The 20,980-nt window shown below is 51.1% G+C and overlaps 1 protein-coding gene across 3 annotated transcripts in view; it reads left to right on the forward strand.

The window, feature by feature from the left end:
* SHISAL1 (shisa like 1) overlaps positions 1 to 11,368 on the forward strand; it is a 74,443-nt gene extending 63,075 nt beyond the window's left edge. For 2 of the 3 annotated variants that reach the window (XM_077914168.1, XM_077914167.1), the window contains exon 5: positions 5,896 to 11,368. In XM_077914168.1, coding sequence (XP_077770294.1) covers position 5,896 — 1 coding nt within the window. In that variant the 3' untranslated portion in view covers positions 5,897 to 11,368. The remainder of the gene's footprint in view (positions 1 to 5,895) is intronic. The other variant, XR_013388960.1, reaches the window with a different exon arrangement.
* Positions 11,369 to 20,980: the final 9,612 nt, after the last annotated feature.

Genomic DNA, 20,980 nt, shown 5'->3' on the forward strand with positions numbered 1-20,980 from the left:
GTCCTAAATACAGGCACGCTGTAGATAGAGATAAGCTGCAGTTACAGATATAGATACGTGTATAGAGACACGTAGATACAGACATGCTACAGATCTAGATAGCCTGTAGGTATAGACCTGCTGTAGATAGAGAGAGACACACCTTAGATATAGGTACGCTGTAGATATACATATACTATATAGATACAGATATGCTGTAGATATACGTATGCTGTAGGTATAAATACAGACACACCAGAGATATAGACACGCTGTAGATATAAATACAAGTACACTGTAGATAGAGACACACCGCAGTTACAGATATAGACACGTGTATAGGGACAGGTAGATGTAGATATAGACATGCTGTAGATATAGATACAGACATGCCATAGATATAGACGTGCTGTAGATACCTAGAAACGCTGTAGATACCTAGAAATGCCATAGATGTCGATATAGACAGCCTCTAGGTATGTAGATATGCTGTAGAGATAGATACTGACACCCCGTAGGTATACGTACGTGTGTATAAAGAGATTTACTGAAGGAGTTGGCTCATGCAGTCTTGGAAGCTGGGCAGTCCCACGATGTGCAGTTGGCAATCAGGAGAGCCAGGACAGCCAGTATGGGCCAAGTCTGAAGGCAGGAGAAGACCGACATCCCGGTCCAAAGACAGCCTGGCAAAGAGGGAATTTTCCCAGAGTCGGTTTGTTCTATTCCGGTTTTCAACGGACCGGGAAGGGCTGTCTGCTCTACACGGTCATCTGATCCAGATGTGAGTCTCCTGCCCAGAAGCACCCTCCCAGACACACTCAGAATCATACAAGACCAGCTCTCTGGCCCCACGCCCGTTGGCCCAGTCAAGCTGGCCCATAAAATGAGCCACCAGGGATGGACTGGAGTGAATAAAAGAGAGAAGACAGGGACGTGATCAGAGAAGATGGAGAGGAAGGTTTTGGCTTCCCCTGTGGTGGGATGAGGGCCACTGGGTGTTTTGAGCTGAGCAGGGACATAACCCGGCTACCCCAGAGCCACTGCAGGAGCCCCGTGGGCTTGGCCTGTGGTGGGAGACGAGGGTGCAGGAAGCAGCGGTTCACAGATGCAGCAGAAGGCAGAGCCAGCGGGGCTCGCTGATGGATCGCAGTGGGCTTGGAGAGGAAGAGGGGGGCCGGAGGTGGCCCTGGGGCTCTGATGCGCGCAGCCAGAAGTGAGGTCGGGACAATCGTGGGAAGGCTGACCGGGAGAGAAGATCCGGGTTCTAGTTCTGAGAAGGTTAAGTTTGAGATGGGTGGGAAGTCTCCGACTGGCCACGTCAAGCGGACAGTGTTGGAGACCATGTGAGAGCTTGAGGCCAGGGAGTCGTCGACGGAGGGAGCCTCTGGGTCCCTGGGAGGACATGAGCGGGGATGGAGAGGAAAGGAGACGGGCAGATGGGGAGGTTCCCAGAGAGGAGCCTGAGCAGCGGTGGCCAGAGAAACAGGAGGGGAACCAGGAGAGGGTCCGCCGGGTCCCGGAGGCAGGAGGAGTGATCCCCTGGGTCAACGGTGCCGAGGGGGCCGAGCCAGAAAGGGACTGAGATCTCACAGCTGGATTTAGTGACACAGAGGCCCTTGGTGACCTTGGCAAGGGCGAATTCTGCACAATCGCTGGAGTCGAAGCCCGTGTGGAAGGACTGAGGGACGGTGGAGAAGCAGAAGGAGAAAACGGAAGCACAGGCCACTGCCACGTGCTCGCCTCCTCCTTCCGCCCCTAGATCCACCAACAGCTAACGTTCCATGGTTTTTCAGAGAACCAGAAATCGGGTTTCTTTCTTCCTTCCTTCCCTTGTTTTTAACTTCATTTCAGTTTTAATTTATCGCTCGCTTTCCTATGCCTTCCTTGAGCTTATCTGGCCATTTCTAACTTTCTGAGTTGGAGAAGTTAATTCATGTCCTCTTTATGAATATCAGCATTTAAAGCCATACATTTTCCTCTGAGCATTGCCCAAACATCCCACAGATTCCGAGATATGGTATTTTTATTTTTATTATTATCTCCATACTCTGAGATTTTAATTTTTTTGGCTGTCTCTCGGACTCACAAGTTATTTTAGAGTTTTTAAGCTTCTTGGTGGTAGAGTTTGTTCTGTTGTGCGGTTTTTGTTATAAGTATTTTCAAATTCTAGTGTATCGTGATCAGAGAACGTTATCCGGTTTTTAAATTTTGGAATTCACGTTCTTTGTGGCCTGACAGGCATTTCCTGTGTGTCCTTTTTTTCAAGAACATTTGAATAGGATTCGATTCAAATTGAATTCTGTTTAATGCACACACCTGCACACACACCTGCATGCACACACATGTACACGCATACACAGGTGCACAAACACACACGTGTGCACGTGCACACACAGTATGTTATTAATTAGATATTTGGCCAGCTATGTTTTTATTCATGTTTTTGGTCAACTTTATCCGTGAAGGACCTAGAATACACAAATACCAGCATACTCCGTCTTTTTCTTCCTTCATTTCCAGCAGTTCTTGCTCTGCAATGCAGAGGCTATGTTATTTGGTGCACAGACGTTCATTAATTTGAGATCCTCATGATGACTCTCATCCTTGATCCCCATACAGCACCCTTCTTTTTCCCATTCACTGTTTCTTGCTCTGACTTCAGCTTTATCTAATAAATAGAATTCTCTTCATTTGCATTTGTTTGTTATGTTTCTACCCATCTTTTTATATATATATACATATATATATAACTGTGGTAAAAGTCATAACAGGGGCAGCCCAGGTGGCTCAGCGGTTTAGCGCTGCCTTCAGTCCAGGGCCTGATCCTGGAGACCTGGGATCGAGTCCTGCATTGGGCTCCCTGCATGGAGCCTGCTTCTTCCTCTGCCGGTGTGTCTGCCTCTCTCTCTCTCTGTCTCTTTCATGAATAAATAAATAAAATCTTTAAAAAAAATGTCATAATATAAAATTTACCACGGTGACCACCTAAAGTGTAAAGGTCAGTGGCCTTAAGTACATCGCCGCTGTTGTACGACAGTCCAGGGGATGTTTTCATCATCCGTCCACCCTTTTATGTAAAACCTGTGTGACTCATCCCACCTTCAGTAGATTTTGTTTGTAATCTGGACTGAGAGTCTTTTTTTTTTTCTAAGCAAGTGTGTATGGCTCATTAACATTTACGGACATGACAGATACATTTGGTGTTACTTTTGTCATGGTTTGTGATATGCTTTCTGCTTTTAGAGCTTTTGTGGGGGTTGTCAATTTTCACCATATGGTCTCTGTTTTCTTTGTTTTATTTTTTGTGTATATGTCTTCTGACAATTTGCAAAGCTGTGTTTTTAATCCTGTGGTTATCTTTATAATTATACTGTGATATGATGCCCTTAATTCTCTATTTCTTTAGACAGTGTTTATTTTCTCCCTACATATGAAGAATGTCCAAATTAAAATATATCTGTTTTCCTTCCTTCTCTCCCTTCCACCAAATGACTTTAGTCCATTCTATTTTATGATATTTTTTCTGTTTACTGTCCTACCTCTAATTTTACCTAAACCTCTGAAAGATTGAGATCCCTAAATAAAAGCGATGAAGACATAATCTTAAATTCCCTCCCTCCTTCTAACCTCTACCATCCTATCTATTGTTATTTACACCAGGCCTCTGCTTTTCTCTCCCAATCTTGCCTAGGATAGTCACAGTCCTTGGATTTGTTTCAGACAGTCCTACCGTTGAATAGATTCTCACTGCTTGTGCCCTCACCAAACTCAGCCAGTTTGGCCTTGGTTTACCCTAAGTGTGTCCTCTTGTAATTTATATAAGAAGGACTCATGGGGATTATATTTCAAAAATAGGCTCAAAAAGTGTTTCTGTTGATGTTAAACTTGAAAGATGGTCCATCTGGGTTTTAAGTTCCTGGTTCATTCATTCATTCAGCCAATATTTATGAAGCCCCTGCTATCTATGTGCAGGTTACTGCTCCAGACCCCAGCAACACAGCAGAGAACAAAGCACACACTTTGGCCCTCTTGTAGCTTACTTTCTAGTTGGGGGAGACAAACAGCAAACTAGACCAGGAAGTAAAATCTGTGGTGTCCTGAACAGAGATGGAAGCTATGGAGAAAGATAAAGCAGATGGTGGGGGATCACTGGACCTGCCTTTGTTCTGGGAAAGAGCAGAGAAGGCTCTGTGGAATCCCAGCCCTGAGCCCATGCACACGTTCCTACTGATGCAGAGTGGGGAGGTTGGCTCTACTTCTGGGATTCTCACCTGCTCTGGAAAGATGGGCTGTGCTGGCTTTGTCAGAGCCCCTCCATCCACTCCCCGCTGCCCCCGCCACCGCCCCTCCTAACATGCCCTGCAGCTTGGTTGAAGATAGTTTATCAGTGAAGAGCTATAATGAGATGCAAGTAGCAGAGATCCAGCTGCACTAATATGGAGATGAGCAGTCACCTCCACCAGAGGTGGTGATGCCACCACCAGAACCAGGTTTCTCCCTGCTTTCTACTTCACCTGCATTAGTAAGTGTCTCTCCTTCTCATGCTCTTATCTGGATTCATGTCCCCTTCCTAGTGGACTTGTACTTATACAAGACTGGGTCATGTGACCACCCCATCTGCAAGGAGGTCTGGAAAGGTAAGTATTTGTGACTGAGCAGTTGCCCCTATAATTGGACATAGGACAGGGGACTCACAGTGCCATCTCGACTCTGCCAGTCGAGGCTGCAAGCGCCCCATGGGCCAGTGTTTACCAACCTGGCTCTGCTCCATTGGTCTCCTGAGCACATCCCTGTGCTAAGAGCACCCTGGTTTCCCTTCCATGGCTTTGTAGGATACGATCAATCCAGTGATGTGATTTCAAGATTCATAATGGTTTTTATTATAATTATGAATGGTATCTGTATCTGTTAATATTTTCTAGGGTTTTTTTAAAGACTTCATTTATTTGAGACACAGAGAGCATGGGGGGGTGAGGGGCAAAGGCAGAGGGAGAAGCAGACTCCCCACTGAGCAGGGAGCCCAGTGCAGGGCTGGATCCCAGGATGCCAGGATCATGACCTGAGCCAAAGGGAGACCCTTATCCGACTGAGCCAACTAAGCACCCTAATATTTTCTTTTTTTTTTTTATAGCAAGGGTGACCATATCGTTTAAAATCCAAATCAAAATACTTATTAGCAGATAAGGGGAACAATATTAAAAATTATGTCAGGACAACAGGTGTTAACTGGAATGACGCAAGCTAAGACACATAATTAGTCGGTAATTGTTGAGATAGATGAACACCGTTGGGTTTTGTAAATTAATCTGATTATCTCCTGGATTGAAGATCGTATCTCTGTATTTGCACTCTGTTCTAATAATTAGCCTGTTGATTCTCTTGGATTTTCTGTGTACATTATCTGCCATTAATTGTAACTCAGTTTCTTCTCTTCCACTCCTAAGATGCTATATTTTTTTCTTGTCTTATTACATGGGCCACGAGTGCTGGTACAGAATGGAGCCATGGTGGCAGCAGGCTTGCTTATCTTGCTTCCAGTCTTAAAGTCAAGTCGATCTCAATATCCAGGGGCACCTAGGTGGCTCAATTGGTTAAGCATCTGCCTTCAGCTCAGGTCATAATCCTGGTGTCTTGAATCCAGCCCCGCATCAGGCTCCCTGCTCAGTGGAGAGGCTGCTTCTCCCTCTCCCTTTTCCCCTTACCCCAGCCTGTGCTCTCTCTCTTACTCTCACTCTCACTCTGCTCTCTCAAATAAATAATTTGAGAAGAGGAAAAAAAAATGGCTCTCAATATCCAGAAGTCATGCACTCAGGGAAAACCTGGCTTCTCCGGGCACTGAGGCCCAAGAGAAATGTCCTCAGTGAGTCCCCATGGAGGAGACACCATGTGATATTTTGTTTCCTTCTGCTTCCCCAGAAAACCCTTTTGCCGTGCCTCAGGATGGGGGAGGTGAGACCCGAAGCACCCGGCCCAGCCTCCAGGAAGAACAGCTTCAACAGAGACCCCCGGGAGAGCCAAGGTGGCTGCGGCAGTGGCAGAGGAAGAAATGCCACCTGTGCCCACAATCCCCTTCCATGGACTTCCAAGATTAGGAGCAAACTCAGGGGTGGGGGCCAGGGGTTGTAAGGGAGGGGGTCTTGAGCCACCCGTCTGCAAGCAATAGTCCCATTCTGGGCTGGTGGCTTCTGAGAGGTGATGCCGTTGTGGACTCAGGATGACCAACACAAAGCTGCTCTGGCTAATTCAAGCCGTAGGGATTAGGCCTGTGCATCGTTCCTGTGGGCCCCTTGTCTCTACTCCGTCCAGTTGTGGCCTGTGGGCCTGTGTCAGGATACCAAATGTGAGTGTGTGTGTGCACGTGTGTATGCGTGTGTGTGTGCACACGTGCACGCGTGTGCGTGTGATTTGAGGTGTTCTTTTTGTTTGATTGATTGGTTTCTATTGGAGTCCCCCCGAGTCCTCTGATGGGCACAGGTCACCGGTAGTGGGGGCCCTTGCCAGCGTCCCGGTTCAAGCTTCTTGCTGCAGCTGGCAGCTGTGAGCCAGCGAGCCTGGGGCACAGCCCTCCGAGGTCTCAGAGGGCGCTGGGGATTTGAAAATGCTCATGAGGGTTTGTTCTTATGGAATTTGTTCCCATAGCAGTGTCATGAAAGGAGGCCACGCATCTTGGGCCGTCCATGGGGCAGGCACTGGGCTGCGTGTCTTCATGCGCTCCCTCTCTCACCGCCTGGGAGAGGGCTGTAGTGAACCCCCTGCAGAAATGGCTCTGAGCAGGGAAGGTGCCCAGGGTCACACAGCCAGGAGGAGACCAGCCCCTCTGTTTGATCTTAGGGGTGTAGAACCCAAAGTCCAAGGTACCCCCCGCACAGTCCCTGGGACATCTTCCCAGTGATTTCTCAGCAGACTGGCCGTTGCCCTGCGTTCTCTGCCGTCACTGCCCTGCAGCCCTCATCCACACGGCACATTCTGGTTACGCATCTGCTGTGTCAGGCCCCAGGCTGGGCAGTGATGGGGACTAGCCCTGAGTCAGGCAGGCCTTGTCCCTGCCCTGAGGGCGGGGGGTGGGACAGACAGACAGATCTGTGCTGGACACGGTGATGAGGTTCTGCAGAAGCCCCAGGGGGAAGTGTCTAGAAACCATTCCACTTCAGGGTCCCACGCAAACCCGGATGCCTCTAACATCCATTCCCCAGAGCTCCCCCACCCGCCACCCACCCCGCGGGCCCAGGGCATACACATGGAAGGGCATTGCCCGGGAAATGATGTCATAAATCCTCAAGGGCCACACTGCCAGTGTAGACACACTCATTCCACTTGTGTTAGTAATAACCAGGTCTCCCCCCAGCTTTTAGCACGGGGGACCCTGCTCAATAAACGTGTGTCCCTCTGATGGCGTGTTCCTTGCTTAGCCAGACCCAGTGCTCTTGCACACAGACTGCTCTTCAGGCGCAGCAGTGAGCGGCGAGGCTCCTGTTCGTGGGGCTGGTTTTCCAGTTGGGGAGAGAGGACGAGAAGTGAGTGGAGAGTCAGGATGCAGCTGTAGTGGTGAGTGCCCCGCCGAGATTTCAGCCAGAACAATCTGTTGCGGAGGGTGTTGAGGTTGCGCAGTCTGGGTCTGAGAATGCCTTTCTGAGCAGGTGACCGGAAGCCCAAATCTGGATGATAAGCAAGAGCCAGCCATGGGCCTGGAAGGCAGGGGAAGAGCATCCCAGCACAAAGGCCCTGGGGCAGCAGCACGCTTGAGTGTTTCAAAGAACCAAAGAAATCCGGGATCCAGGATGGCTGGGACCCAGAGGGAGGACAGAAGGAGTTGAAGGCAGGGAGTCCAGCTCTGGAAGGCCGCACAGACACAACTCCCCATCCTCTGATAAAGGATTTTCCAGGCAACCTGGCTCTCCAGCTCCCCATTTCATGGCCTAGGAAACCAAGATGCAGAGGGGCCCCGTGACTTGCGCCCGTTCACCTGTGGCGGACCAAGCCCGCGGCTTCGTGCTTCTCCCCCAGACAGCGGCACCCAAGCACATGGCTCGCAGCTGCAGAGGGGGAAGACTTTGTTGGGGTCTTGAGTAGGGATGGGCCTGTCTTCCTTTGCCCAGGCCGCTGTGGGGAGCCTTGGGGAGTGGGGCTTGGCAGCCGCCCAGCCCAGGGGGATCAGCTGTCACCTGCATCTGGGGTGCAGAGCCTGGGGAATCCGGAGAACTTGAGGGTTGAGAGCGGGGAGGGTAGAGGGGGACGGGGAGGCACCAGACCCGGATTCTGACATCAGCTCTGCACTAAGAGCCGTGTGACCTCGGGCCAGTCCTGTGCCTTCTCTGTCCTCAGGATCCCCCTGGGTTAAGAGGAAGGAGTCAGACCAGGTATTTAGGGGGCTTGCACCTCTGGCTTCCTGTGGTCCTGGGTGACGCTCACAGAGCTGCAGCTTGTAGAACTCAGCATCCGGCCCCTGCCAGCAGTCTCACCGGGGAGACCAGTAAACCCTATGGGGCTCAGGATGGAACATCCTGTTTGTGTGGGGGCCTCCCACGTGTGGCTCGGCAGACAGACGGGGGGCCAGCTGAGGGGTGAGACGGGGCGCCAGGTGTGAGAACCCTGAGTGCAGGGCAGGTGTGCACAGGGCCATCCCCCCACCATGTCAAGGGCCCCTCAAAACCCTGCAGGAGCCCAGCGAAAACCCATCCCACCCTACTGTGACAGGCTCCCGTGCCAGTCAGTAGAGTGTCCCTGAGAATAAGACACGGGGTCGTGACAAGTTCAAGTAGAGATTTACAGAGTTAGTGTTTCCTAGTGACTCCCAAACCCGGTTTTTCAAGCTGCCTATGTTTACTTCTTACTGTGAGCTTCTGGCTATCACCACGTAATATGTAAAAATAACAATAGTAACAGTACAAAAAAAGAGAAATAAATAGCAGAGGAAGAAGACGACAGCGTACCTTACTGGGGGGTTTGTCCCGCCGGGCGGTCTGTGTCCTGACCCCAGTCGGTAAGCACCCCCTCCCACTGGGAACGGCCTGGCGTTGACGGGCAGCTCAACGCTTTAACTCTCGCCTGCATCTGGTGTGATTGGTGTGGTTCGGAATCGACCCAGAACCAGTACCCGGTGCACCCTCGGGCCCTCCGCCCTCACCTTAACATCCGCAGTTGTCCTGAGCCTCAAGGAGCCGCCCAGGGGAGCATCTGACACCGACCAGGACCAGTTTGAAACAGGCCTTAATGGAAAACACACGCACGTGCACGCACACAGGCAACCATGCACACGTGCGCACACGCAGCGGGATCCAGTCCCTCTGGCGGTCCCTGATCCTTTAGAAGGAACAGGTGGGCAGCTAGCTAAGGTGGGTGGTGCTCCCCTTCATCTCCCAGAACACACGGCTCAGGCACATGGAGCCCCGGGGCCAGAAGGAAGGGCTGGGGCGGGTTGGAGGTGACGGGATCCAGGACAACACGGTCAGGAGTGGGGGTGACAGATTGCGAGGGGACACTTCCCGGCTCGCCATCCAATCCGAAGCTCTCCTGAGATCATTTCAGTCACAACGAGGCCGTGTGCGTGGCCGTGCCTGGCACTGTTCCCACCCCCCTGAGGCCCCCCAGACCCTTGTCCACACCAGGTGGGGATCCTGGCCCTGGGCCATCCCTTCCGCCCGGGGCCCCGTCTGCCCGCTCAGCTGACACCCCATCCACTGTGTCTCCTGGAGTCTCTGCTGTAAAAGGGGACGAGTTTCCCAGAGTAGCAGGCGTCCAAAAAGTGTTTTAGTGGTTTACGCAGCTCCCTCTACAATCCAGATTCACGTCACAGCCCCAAGTAGAGTTACTGAGGGGGCATTTCTGGTCAGTGCTCATCACAGGACATGTCCGTGCCCTGCCCTGTCCGCCCCTGTCGTCTGCTATGGGAACCCGAAGGCTGGGATGATAGGAGTGACCTGCGGAAATTCTTGAGCTTACCGCTTATCTGGTCCCCAGGAAACATTTGTAAGGTCAGGGGGGCAGCCACTCCCCCTGCCCCCCTCCAGGGATGGTGACACCATGCTCATTGTTACCTGTGGCCTCAGAGCCCATCCCCAAGCTGGGGCGATGCCCTTTACCCTCCAGATCGCAGACACCGCTCACCAGCGGTGTGACCAATGCCGCACGGGGCTCCCCGGCCTGCCTCGCGGCACAAACCGCCCCAGATGGCAGTCCGGTGAACGCAGATGTGGTTGCTGAGCAGTCAGTCAGGCGCGCGAGAGAGAACATCCTAGCAAAGCCATTCGTTCATGCATGCGTTCATTCATCTGTCCAACTAATATTCTCCAGCTCTGAACCCAGTGCGCCTCTGCGAGCACTTGCCAATCACGGAGGTGTCCGGGGACGCGCCGTGTCCGTAGGAGAGGTTGCGATCACCTGAGAAGTGACTCGCGGTGCCTAACAGATCGAACACCCAGATCCACAGAGCAAATAGGCGACACTTCCCTATCCCCTCCCTGATAGTGACCTTGGAGGTGGCACTGTCCCCAGCTCTCAAATTCCCAGTACCAGACCCCACCAGATAGTTGGTGCTAGATAGATGCTTGGTGAGTGAGCCGCTTTCACCCGTAGTCACACTGTACTGCCCCCCAAAACTCCTACCTTTACATTAAAACCCCGATGTACTTGCCCTTCACACAGTGAAATGCAGGGGCCCCCCTCCAGGAGGCACCACTGGCAATGCTGTCATAGAAATGGTAATGGGCTCCCAGGAACCCCGTTTCTTTGGACTGCAGTGGGAGCAGCATCCCCTGGGTCTGTGCAACGGGGTGCCCTGTGAATGGCCCCCACACCACCCTCCGAAACGTGCAGGAGCCCACGGCAGTCAGACGAACCCAGGTCGGGGGGATCGCTGGGGCTCGTGATTGCAAGTCGCGGGTGGCGCTGCCACCGCGGGCCCCCAGTGGGACCAAACTGGTGACCTGAATGAACCTGGCCTGGGTTCCCGCGTGTGTTCTCTCCGTCTCTCCCCCATTCTGTATGTTCACGCTGGTGGGATGCGTCCCAGGTCAGCAAGCAGTCTGGGTGATGTGCAATAACCCGTGGGGCGCCGGCCAAGAGGGGCTCGGTCTCGGTAACAAGGCAGGATGCCCCCCCCCCGGGCTGGCATGTCCACCTTGGGGTCCGTCACACAAGGGCACACAGGTGAGGGTGGGCCCGAGCACATCCCCTCTCCTGTGCACCCCGACTTCCCTTGGGCAGGCACAGGGTCTCCCTGAGAGCTGATAACTGGGAAAACCAAAAACCAATAATATTCCTGATAATAATAATAATGTAATAATAATGATGTATTTTACACTGACTGTGCTACGCTGCTTTTGTCTTTATATACAGTAGTTTTTATAAAGATGTCCTTAGGTTTTAATAAAGGAGTGTCTTGTCAACTGTTCCCCGTGTGAAAACTTGCTTTAATGCGTCCAAACGCACTGGAGGGAACCTGCTCTCGTGGTCGGTCACACTCAGCCTGGGAGGCCGGCAGAGGAGGGCCTGAGGCCCTCCCCTGAGGGCTGAGGAGTCGTCCAGGGTGGCGCTCGGGGTCCGGCCCCAAGGACAGATAGGAGGCCGGACGGGGACCAGGAGCTGTGAGCACGCAGGCAGGCCGGCCGGGGACAATTGCCTGGTGTGTTGGCCTGCTGCTTTGTTACCTCAGTTAACCCTGGGCCTGGGCTGGGGCAGCGGAGGCCGCCCTTCCCGGGGTGGGGGGTGTAGTCTCGTACCTGGCTTGGAAGGTGGCCCTACATGATGGAGTGCCATCCCGCGGGTTCTCAGAGGAGGGCCAGGCCCCTGCTCTCCAGGAGCAACAGACATGCTTATTGGGCAAATGGGGGCTCTGTGCCTCCGATACTGCCACCCCTGGGGGCCACGTCGGACCCTCTTCCCGCCAGGTCTCAGCCCTACCAACAATTTGGCCAGAACAGGCTCTACAGACACTAGGACCATGTCCAGTTCAAGTCAAAGCTCCAGTCTCAAACACCATTCAGAGCTCTGCCTCCCACCCTTTCCCTGCTCCCCAGGGTGGCCAGGGTCTGGGCTGGAGCGGAGTTAAGGGACCAAAAAAGGGGGTGGGAGGGAGCTGGTTTCATGTCACTGTTTTTGCTGCTGCGGGCACGTTCTGCGGGCATGTTCTTGGGGTGCATTGAGGCTTCTTTGGGAGAGCCGTGTGGGGTCTCCCCCTGCCCCTCTTCCCAGCAAGGAGGACCAGGCCAGGATGCAGCCATTTGTGCACGTGCACTCACACTCACACATGGGACTTGTGGTCTTCCAATGGCAAACCAGCCTCACTGTTGAGGCCCCCCCCCCTGCTCCCAGGCAGCCACCTAGTCCCCCATGGAAGCTTCCTGCCCTCTGCAGAGCTAGGTGAGAAGGCCCCCTGTCTCCAACCTCTCCTTCCTCAGCCCCTGGCCCTCCCATCCTCTCTGCCCCTGGCTGGGGGCTCAGGCAGGGCTGCAGGTCCACTGGCTGAGCAGACCAAGTAGGAAGGAAGTGCCAATGCCTTTCTCCCTGCAGGCCCCCCACATCTTTGTGACTGGTCATCTCAAAATACCATCCCTAGACACCATACACACACACACACTCATGTACCTTCCCTGCTTGGCTCTAGAGCGGGGTTAGGATAACCTCTCTGAATGAAGACTATCCTCCTGGAAAGCTGCCCTCTTCCCCCCAGTTGTCTCTTCTGCTGGGAGCAGGGTAACCACAGGCGAAGGGACAGAGATTGGCCTCAGATTCCCTCAGGGTCTCGGGTGCCCAGTCTGGACTCCATTGGTCAATGGAGTGCCATGGGCAGGCTTGGAACAAAGAGGAGATGTCTTCAGTTGCCGATACCAGAAATTAAAAAGAAGTCGCCTCTACATATTCAAAAAATATATCAAAGATAATGAACTTAGGAAAAATCGTATCCAAACACCTGAAAATTGAAAAGAAATGGATAATTTTCTTTAAAGCATTACAAGTTCCCAAAACCAACACTAGAAAATAGAACTCTAAAGAGCCCTATAATTATTCGATAAATTGAATCCATAAGCAAATTATTCCCACTAAGAAAACTCCGGGCCCTGCAAATTTCAACCAAACCTACAAGGAAGAAAGCAAGCCCATCTTATGCAAGCTCTTCTGGAGAACCGGAGGGGAAAAATAAGTATACAAGAGTATGAAATGGCCTCAATTCATTTTGGGGGGGCCAGAGGAACCCTGATACCCAAACCTGGCAAAGTCATCAACACAGATGCAAAAATCCCAATCAAAATGCAGCACAGGGCATCAAGCATGACCTGATCAGCTATATCCCAGAAATGTCAGGTTGGTTGAACATCAGACTATAATAGCTATGATCCACAGCATCAGCAGCATAAAGAGAAAAAAATGTATGATCACTTCAATAGGCACAGAAAAAAAAAAAAAACAAATGTCAACATCGGGTCAATTTTAAAAATGCTGGGGCACAAAGGACATCCTTGAACCAGATAGCAGCTACCCATGACAAATGTACAGAAAACACCTTATGGATTCTGAAGCTTAAAATCTTGAAAGCTTTCCTTTCAGATCAGAAACGAGCCCCTGACACCTGTTCTCAGCTCTTGTGTCCAACAGTGTATAAGGACTCCCAGCAGTACTGTGAGGCAGGGACAAGGAATCAAAGGATTGTGAGGATTAAAACAGAAGAAATTAAAATGCCACCTTTCAAAATGTTACGATTGTAGAGGTAGGAAATCCAAAATAATCTAATTTAAATTAAACCCAGCAGCCAAGCATGTTATATATAATTCAAACAAAATCTGATGTGGTTTGCTGAGAACACTCTATTGTACATCTCACTCAGGGGCCTAGGAATGTTCTGACCTGTTCATCATTGTCTCACCCCAAAAGCCTCCAGGATCACCACGACCAGGAAGGACTAGACTGTGAGGGTAACTCATCAGCTCTTCAACACTTCAGGCTGGAGATAATAAGTGTCACTTCTGCTCACATTTCATTGGTTGGAACCAGTCACACGGCCCCACCTAACTGCCAGGAAGCTAAGAAGAGTAGTCTTCCTGTGGGCCCCCAAATATTCAAGTCACGCTTTGTCCCACATCCAGGGCACACTCATACCCCCTCAAGAGAGACAACCCAACTGCCATGGTCACTGAATCCAGCTTGAAATCTCTGCTCTTGGAGCAAGTGACCAGCACAGTGCTCTCCAGAGAGGCCGTGCCCACCTCCTCTTGCTCTGGGCGCCTACAAACTGAAAGAGACATTCCCCGCCTCCTATACTGACCCCATATTCCATGATGGAGCAGGGTTGTGACAAGTGCAATGAACACTTCCACGCGGAGACAATGGAGACCCGTGGCCATCTCTGCTCTGTAGAATCTACCTGGGGCCAAGGCCCCTACCCTGGGGTGGCCAAGCTTTCTTCATTAGGCTTCACCCAAGAAAGTATCTTGTCATTATCTCTGGCCCTTGACTATGTCCTGCCATCTGGCTCCTTGGCCACACCTTAAAATGGACATGAGAGAGTATGCACTTTGGGGGCCATGTAATTCTCAGCTGCTCTCTGACCCCAGAAGACTGGGGGCCAGTGAGCAGTCAACAGTCAAATACTTCCTTTTAAAGATTTTATTTATTTATTCAGGAGAGACACAGAGAGAGAGAGAGGCAGAGACACGGCAGAGGGAGAAGAAGGCTCCCTGTGGGGAGCCCGATGCGGGACTCTATCCCAGGACCCCGGGGTCACGACCTGAGCCGAAGGCAGACGCTCAATCACTAACCCCCAGGTGCCCATATCTGGATCTTTTTAATCTGCATTTTGCCCTGAGATAGTTCAAGCCTTTGTTGTTCAAACACTTCCTAAATCCCTTATCAAGTTATTTTTGGCTTTCCAATCTTGCTAAGCCCCAGATTTCTGGAATTTCTCTATTCTCTTTATTTCTGCTCACAAATAGCCACTTCTTTCCTGAGCTCATTTCTTTCTTGCTACATCCTGTTGAGTGTCATCAACAGCCAAGACACACGTCTGCTCTCCTGCTCTCTCCCCTCTCATTGTAGTGTTGCAAGTTCAACAGGCTGTAGGTTCATGCAGACTGATTTAAGTGACTGTGTCACCATCCACAGCCTGACCCCCACCCCTCAGATCCAGTGTTTCCATGGCACCTGCCACCAGCTGCTAAGCTAATGCTGTATCTTTTAGCTTTTTGATGCCTTAACACTGATGTAAGTCAGGACAGGATAAGGCTATATGGAAGTCAGAATAAAGGGCTATCCATCCCTCATGCACATGTGATGTAATCAGACCATGTTGCAGGGAAGCTCCACTCCACATAGTGACTCAGGGATCCAACCACTTCCATCTTGTGTCTCTATGGTTTTTATTCGGAGCTTTCTGGATATGAATGCACTGGGAAGGAATAGAGAGATGAAGAAGCATTCTTTTTTTTTTTTTTTCAAGATTTTATTTATTAGAGAGAGAGAACACAAGCAGGAGGAGCAGCAGGCAGAGGGAGAGGGAGAAGCAGACTCCCAGCTGAGCAGGGAGCCTAATGTGGGGCTCAATCCCAAGACTTCAGAATCATGACCTGAGCCAAAGGCAGACATTTAACCAACTGAGCCACCCAAGTGCTCCGAGATAAAGAAGCATTCTTGGTGACCTCATCCCAGTGTTATGTACTGTCTTCCTAAAGCCCTCCATATGCAAACATCCTGTAAAGACATTATGATCAAAACAATATGCTGCTGGCTTGAGAATAGACAAATAGATTAGAATACAGAAATAGAAGTGAGTGTATAGGCTACTTAATATAACAAAAGTAGTGTTTCAATACAGTGAGAAATTATTAATTAATATATAATTATTATCACTGTTTGACTAAGCCATAGTATTTATGAGTGACACTGACTAGCTACCCATCCTGAGGAAAATAAAAGTGGAGCCCGATTTTAGACATATGTGAAAACCAACTTCCTATTAGAGACTGAAATAAAACAATAACAATTCAGCAAGAAATTCTCAATGTAGGAAAGTCCCCACCCAGGACCGGATACTTGGTAAAGCTAAAGAAGAAGCGATTAATAAAACAAAAAAATTAATTTTTTTGACAAAAGACAACACAGAGTTAAAATGTAAACAAGAGATTTAATCACGGAGAACACATACAAGGCTTATATTTAATTTATAGACAGTACGGACAAATCCACAGAGAGGGAAAAAACAACCCAAATTCTAGAAAAAGATAAAAGGACACCAAGATGCAATTCACGGAACTGATCCAAATGGCAACAAACATATGAAAAGACCTTCAGACACACAGACATGGGGCAGGGGAGCAAAGTGAAATAAAGAGTTGCCATTGCACCCCCATCAGACTGGCAAAAAATAAATCTATAAATCTGTCGTTGGGAGCCCTGAGAGAAGAGGGTGCTGTCATGCGCTGATGCTAGAAAGGGAACCACCCTCACCTTTGTTGGAAGCAATCTGCAAATATCTATTAAATTAAAAAGCCATACCCCATTTGACCCAGCGTGGCTAGAATGGAATTCCACATGGGAAAAGGAACAAAATGATGCTCATCAACAGGGGACAGACTCCGTGGCACGCTGCTAAGTGATAGACCATCCAGTCTCCAAGGGGGGAAAAAAAAGCACGCATTTTTTTATTTATCGTAAAATCTACTAACATAAAGGACGTGTGGCACAGTTTACAAGAAATAATAAAATATACGACACTCTTGGTGATCAATTTTATACAGTCTAATAATTCTCAGAGAGTGCTTTTGCTGATTTTTGCCAAAGTCTTGTACCTGGCGCCCACTGATGGTTGCAACCAACGAGCAAGCGTAATTCCAACGGGAACGTTCACTGATGGGTCCATTTTCATGAAAGAGGAAGAAGGAAGTGAGGCCCAGACGTGTTGAGACTTCACTCTCCTGTCCATGGCGTGAATGCCCTCTTTGTCCAGTTAAATAAGCTTTCAAGTCCTTTGGGGAATGTTTCTCCGTGTGTGTGTGTGTGTGTGTGTGTGTGTGTGCGCTATTCCCAACACAAGAGCTACAAACCTGACACACTTCGATATTGATTCACATTATCGATGTTAGTGTTTCTTAAGCGCTAGACTACCAACAAGACAATAAATCAAGCCCTAATTCGTAATGCGTGGCAATTTCCGTGGTGTGCACCCTCTCACCACGGCCACCTGTGAACAACCTGTGTGACGTGTCCGATCACAGCTCGGAGAGAGACACACAAGAGCATGCTGTTGTATTATATGACGATAGATGCTCATAACCTGAGCATTAGTGCTAGTAAAATAATTAGGAAGTGATCGTTTTATCATCTTTGTTTTTTAATAGAATGTATTTAATATGTAGTTTTGGGAATTTCATTTTTTTTTACCGACTCCATTTAATAACCGGCTCACAAAATTCCTAAAAAATTAACAATAGACTCTCACGAGGCGGTATGTGCTGGCTCCAGCACACCCCTGGGAATGGCTGACTACCATGGAGTGGCCACGCAGTAGAATTTTATGCAAGTATTCACAAGAATGAATTGGAGTTCCACAGAGGATTTGGAGAGATTTTTGCAAAGAATTGCCAAATAAAAGCAAAATACAGACAAGAGAGTATAATATCGATCCCATTTTTGCAGCACGATGACCGCCCCCAACGAAAGCGGCGTACCTGCATGTGTACACCTTAATTGGTGGTTGCACGAGTACTTCTGAAGAATAAGGCGACGTGGTTTGAGGACATAGGGTGTGATGTGTAGGAGAGAGGGAAGGGAGCCAAGCAAAATAGGAAAACAGAACAAAAAGACTGCCAATAAAACAAATTGCACATATGCTAACACATTCTGGCATTTATGCATAATATATGCACGTATGTGTTCATGTCATTAAAGTACACTTTAAACCAGGTCCTCGGCGGGACGGTTGTTAGGTTACCCATCGTTGCGTAACAACCTGCCCCCAGAAACGTAGTAGCTTAAAAAGCCAATAACATTCACTGTGACAATTCCCCAGGCTTAGAGTGTGGGTTTTCTGGGGCATTGGGAAGGCTGGGGAGTTACGCACGGTCACCCCACCCTGACCCAAGGCTGGCCACAAGCTGTCTGCACGTGGTTGCCTCCAAGTGGCTGCTCGGGCTTCCTCACGGCATGGTGATCGGGTGCAGAGGAGGAGTGGGGGGTGCAGAAGAAAGTCCAGGAAAATTATATGGGGATTTGCAGGGCTTGCAAGGGCTTCGATTTGCATTTCAGGTGAAATGTGGGATTTTGTAAGGTTTTGACCAAAGGAGTGACTAATTCTGGCTTCCTGTTTTGTTTTGTTTAAGATTTTATTTATTTAGGGGGCACCTGGGTGGCTCAGCGGTTGAGTGTCTGCCTTCAGCTCAGGGCGTGATCCCGAGACCCCTGGATCGAGTCCTGCATCAGGTTCCCACAGGGACCCTGCTTCTCCCTCTGCCTGTGTCTCTGCCTCTCTCTGTGTCTGTCATGAATAAATAAATAAATAAAATCTTTTTAAAAATCTTTTTTTAAAGAAAAATATTTTATTTCTTTATGTTTTAAGCAAACTCTACGCCCCAGTATGGGGCTCAAACTCACAACCGGCAAGGTCAGGAGTCCACACTCGACCGACTTAGCCAGGCAGGTGCCCCCTGCTTCCTGTTTGTAAAGGGTTGTTGAGCCCCGTGCTGAGGACAGATGGCCGGGCGTCAGGATGGGGCTGCGGGCGGCGTGGAGAGCCTGGGAGGCAGACAACACGACCTCCTGCAGATCGCACAGGGGCTGTGAGACGGGCGCAGGGACTTGGCCAGAGCAAGAAAGGCGGCGAGGCTGTGGGACCTCAGTGGGACGTCAGCGGTGGACGTGTTGAGCTTGGGAAGAGGCGGCTCACATCCCAGAGGAGCATCATGGAAGCATCTGGAAAACCCGGCTGGAGGTCAGGACAGAGGACCAGGCTGGAGGATAAGGTGGGAGTCGTTGGCATCTCCATGGTGCTTAGATCCATGGGACCGGATCGCGAAGGGAACCTGTGGTCATGAGAGGAGGCACCGTCCGAGGGCTGAGTCCCCGGACACTGCCCTGTGCTCAAGGTCAAGCACACAGGAAGCAATGGCAAGGGAGTGAGTCGGGGGGCCGGGTTGGGGGGGCAGCCGGGAGGAAAGGGGGACCCACCCGCAGAGTCCGAGGCCAAGGGGTGACAGTAGGGATGGGGCCCTGCTGAGTTCATCCAGAGCCTTTCAGGGAATCCGTGGGGTGAAGAGCCTGCCTGGAGCGCCCTGGGGAGGGGGGTTTCAAGAAAGATGGGGAGGGTTTTGCTCTTTCGGGGAGCTCTGCTATCAAGGGAGGGAAGAAGAAAGCCGTGGAGGGCGGACGTGGGGCCAAAGGCCTGCTGAGACGGGGAGAAAGAGCTGGAAGCTTGCGTGCCGAGCCCTCCCGCCGCCCCCCCCTCCCCCGTCCCGAGCCGCACCCTCACTCCACCTGCCCTGGTTCATCCCCTCCCGGCGGGGGGGGGGGGGGGGGGGGGCCCTGGACCACACACAGAGGCTCAGCACCCGGGGGGGCCTGCCAGGGACCGCTCGCACCCCGCATGGCTTTCGACCCCCACCCCTTCCCACCTTCCCACTCATCGCCCCAGAAAATACCCGGAGCGGCTGGCAAATATTTGAGCCAAACTCCAGCACAGGAGGCAGCAAGACGTGACAGGGCTGACAGGGCAACAGCGACGACGAGGAATCCGAGAGGCGAGGCCCAGGGGCGCTCATTCAAAATGTCTACTGGTGGCTCCCGAGCCTAATTTCTGCATATGTAACGAATAAATATTGGTCTTTCCTTCTGCAGCTTTTTCCGTTTGGGTGGTTCAATCAGATAGACGCGGCCACCTCTTGTTTTCTAGCACAGTGGGGAGGCAGGGGTCCCGGAAGGGGAGGCTGGCGCCCAGCATCGCACAGAAAGGTGGCCACGGACAGGGAGGGGAGCTGGGCAGGGTCAGAGCCCCTTGGAGGGTATGTGGGGCCGCCCTCAGCTTCTGCTTTACCTGCTGCTTTCATCCTTCCTATCCCAATAAGCACTCATCCAACTACTGCTTGAATACCACCAACGACGGGGCGCTCACTATCACAAGCAGCCCATTTTTCTGTGAGATGGCTCAAAATGTCACAAAGTTCTTCCATTGGACAAACCGTGTTGACCACTGTTCTAGACACAGGATGCAGTGACTAAGACCTCCAGGGTCCCTGCCCTCAGTGGACCAACAGGAACCCACACAGAGAGCAGGAGACGAGGGAGGACATAGTTCATGCAGAGGCGGGAGGGCCGGCTGAGACAGTGACAGGGCAGGTCACGGGGGTGACCAGGGGCCGTGGCAGCCTCTGAGGATGGGGACCACCCCGGATGTGGATGGTTATCTTCAATGTCCTTGTTGGGGGAGGGTTAGTCCCAGGAGCAGAAATGGGATGGGGCCCATTGGGCCATTGGCAGCAGGGCGCTGCACCTCCTTTCTGAGCCTAGAGGGACTGTGTGCTACCTGCGGGCCATGCTCTTCCTCTCCAGGCACCCCACCCCCAGGCATCCCCGACCCCACCCCCTCTGGATCTCCCTCTGAGCAGAACCTGCCCCCACTCCTACCCCTGGAGAACCCCCTTCCCGGCAGCCTTGGAAGCCCCAGCTTGGGCTTATTGGACTATTCTAGAAGCCTCTCCTGCATCAAGCCAGGCTCCAGCTGCCTCACCCCCCCTCCCCAGGGACCCTCATGACTAGTTCCTGCTGTGGGTCAGCCCCATAGAAGGTCCTGCCCCTGTTGTGTGCTGAAGAGAGTCCCGTTTTTGGATACGTCTGAGTCCTAACCCCCAGGATCTGTGAATGTGGCCTTATTCGGACAGAGGGTCTTTGCAGATATAATTAAAATGAGGTCATCCTAGATTTCGGCTGGGCCCCACGATGACCGGCGTCCTCCTAAGAGAAAGAAGAGGGATATTTGAGACGCAGACACAGAAGAGACCCAGAGGGGACCCCCTGTGGGGGCAGG

The sequence above is a fragment of the Canis aureus genome, chromosome 11 (genome assembly GCF_053574225.1).
Source record: "Canis aureus isolate CA01 chromosome 11, VMU_Caureus_v.1.0, whole genome shotgun sequence".
NCBI classification, from domain to species: domain Eukaryota; kingdom Metazoa; phylum Chordata; class Mammalia; order Carnivora; family Canidae; genus Canis; species Canis aureus.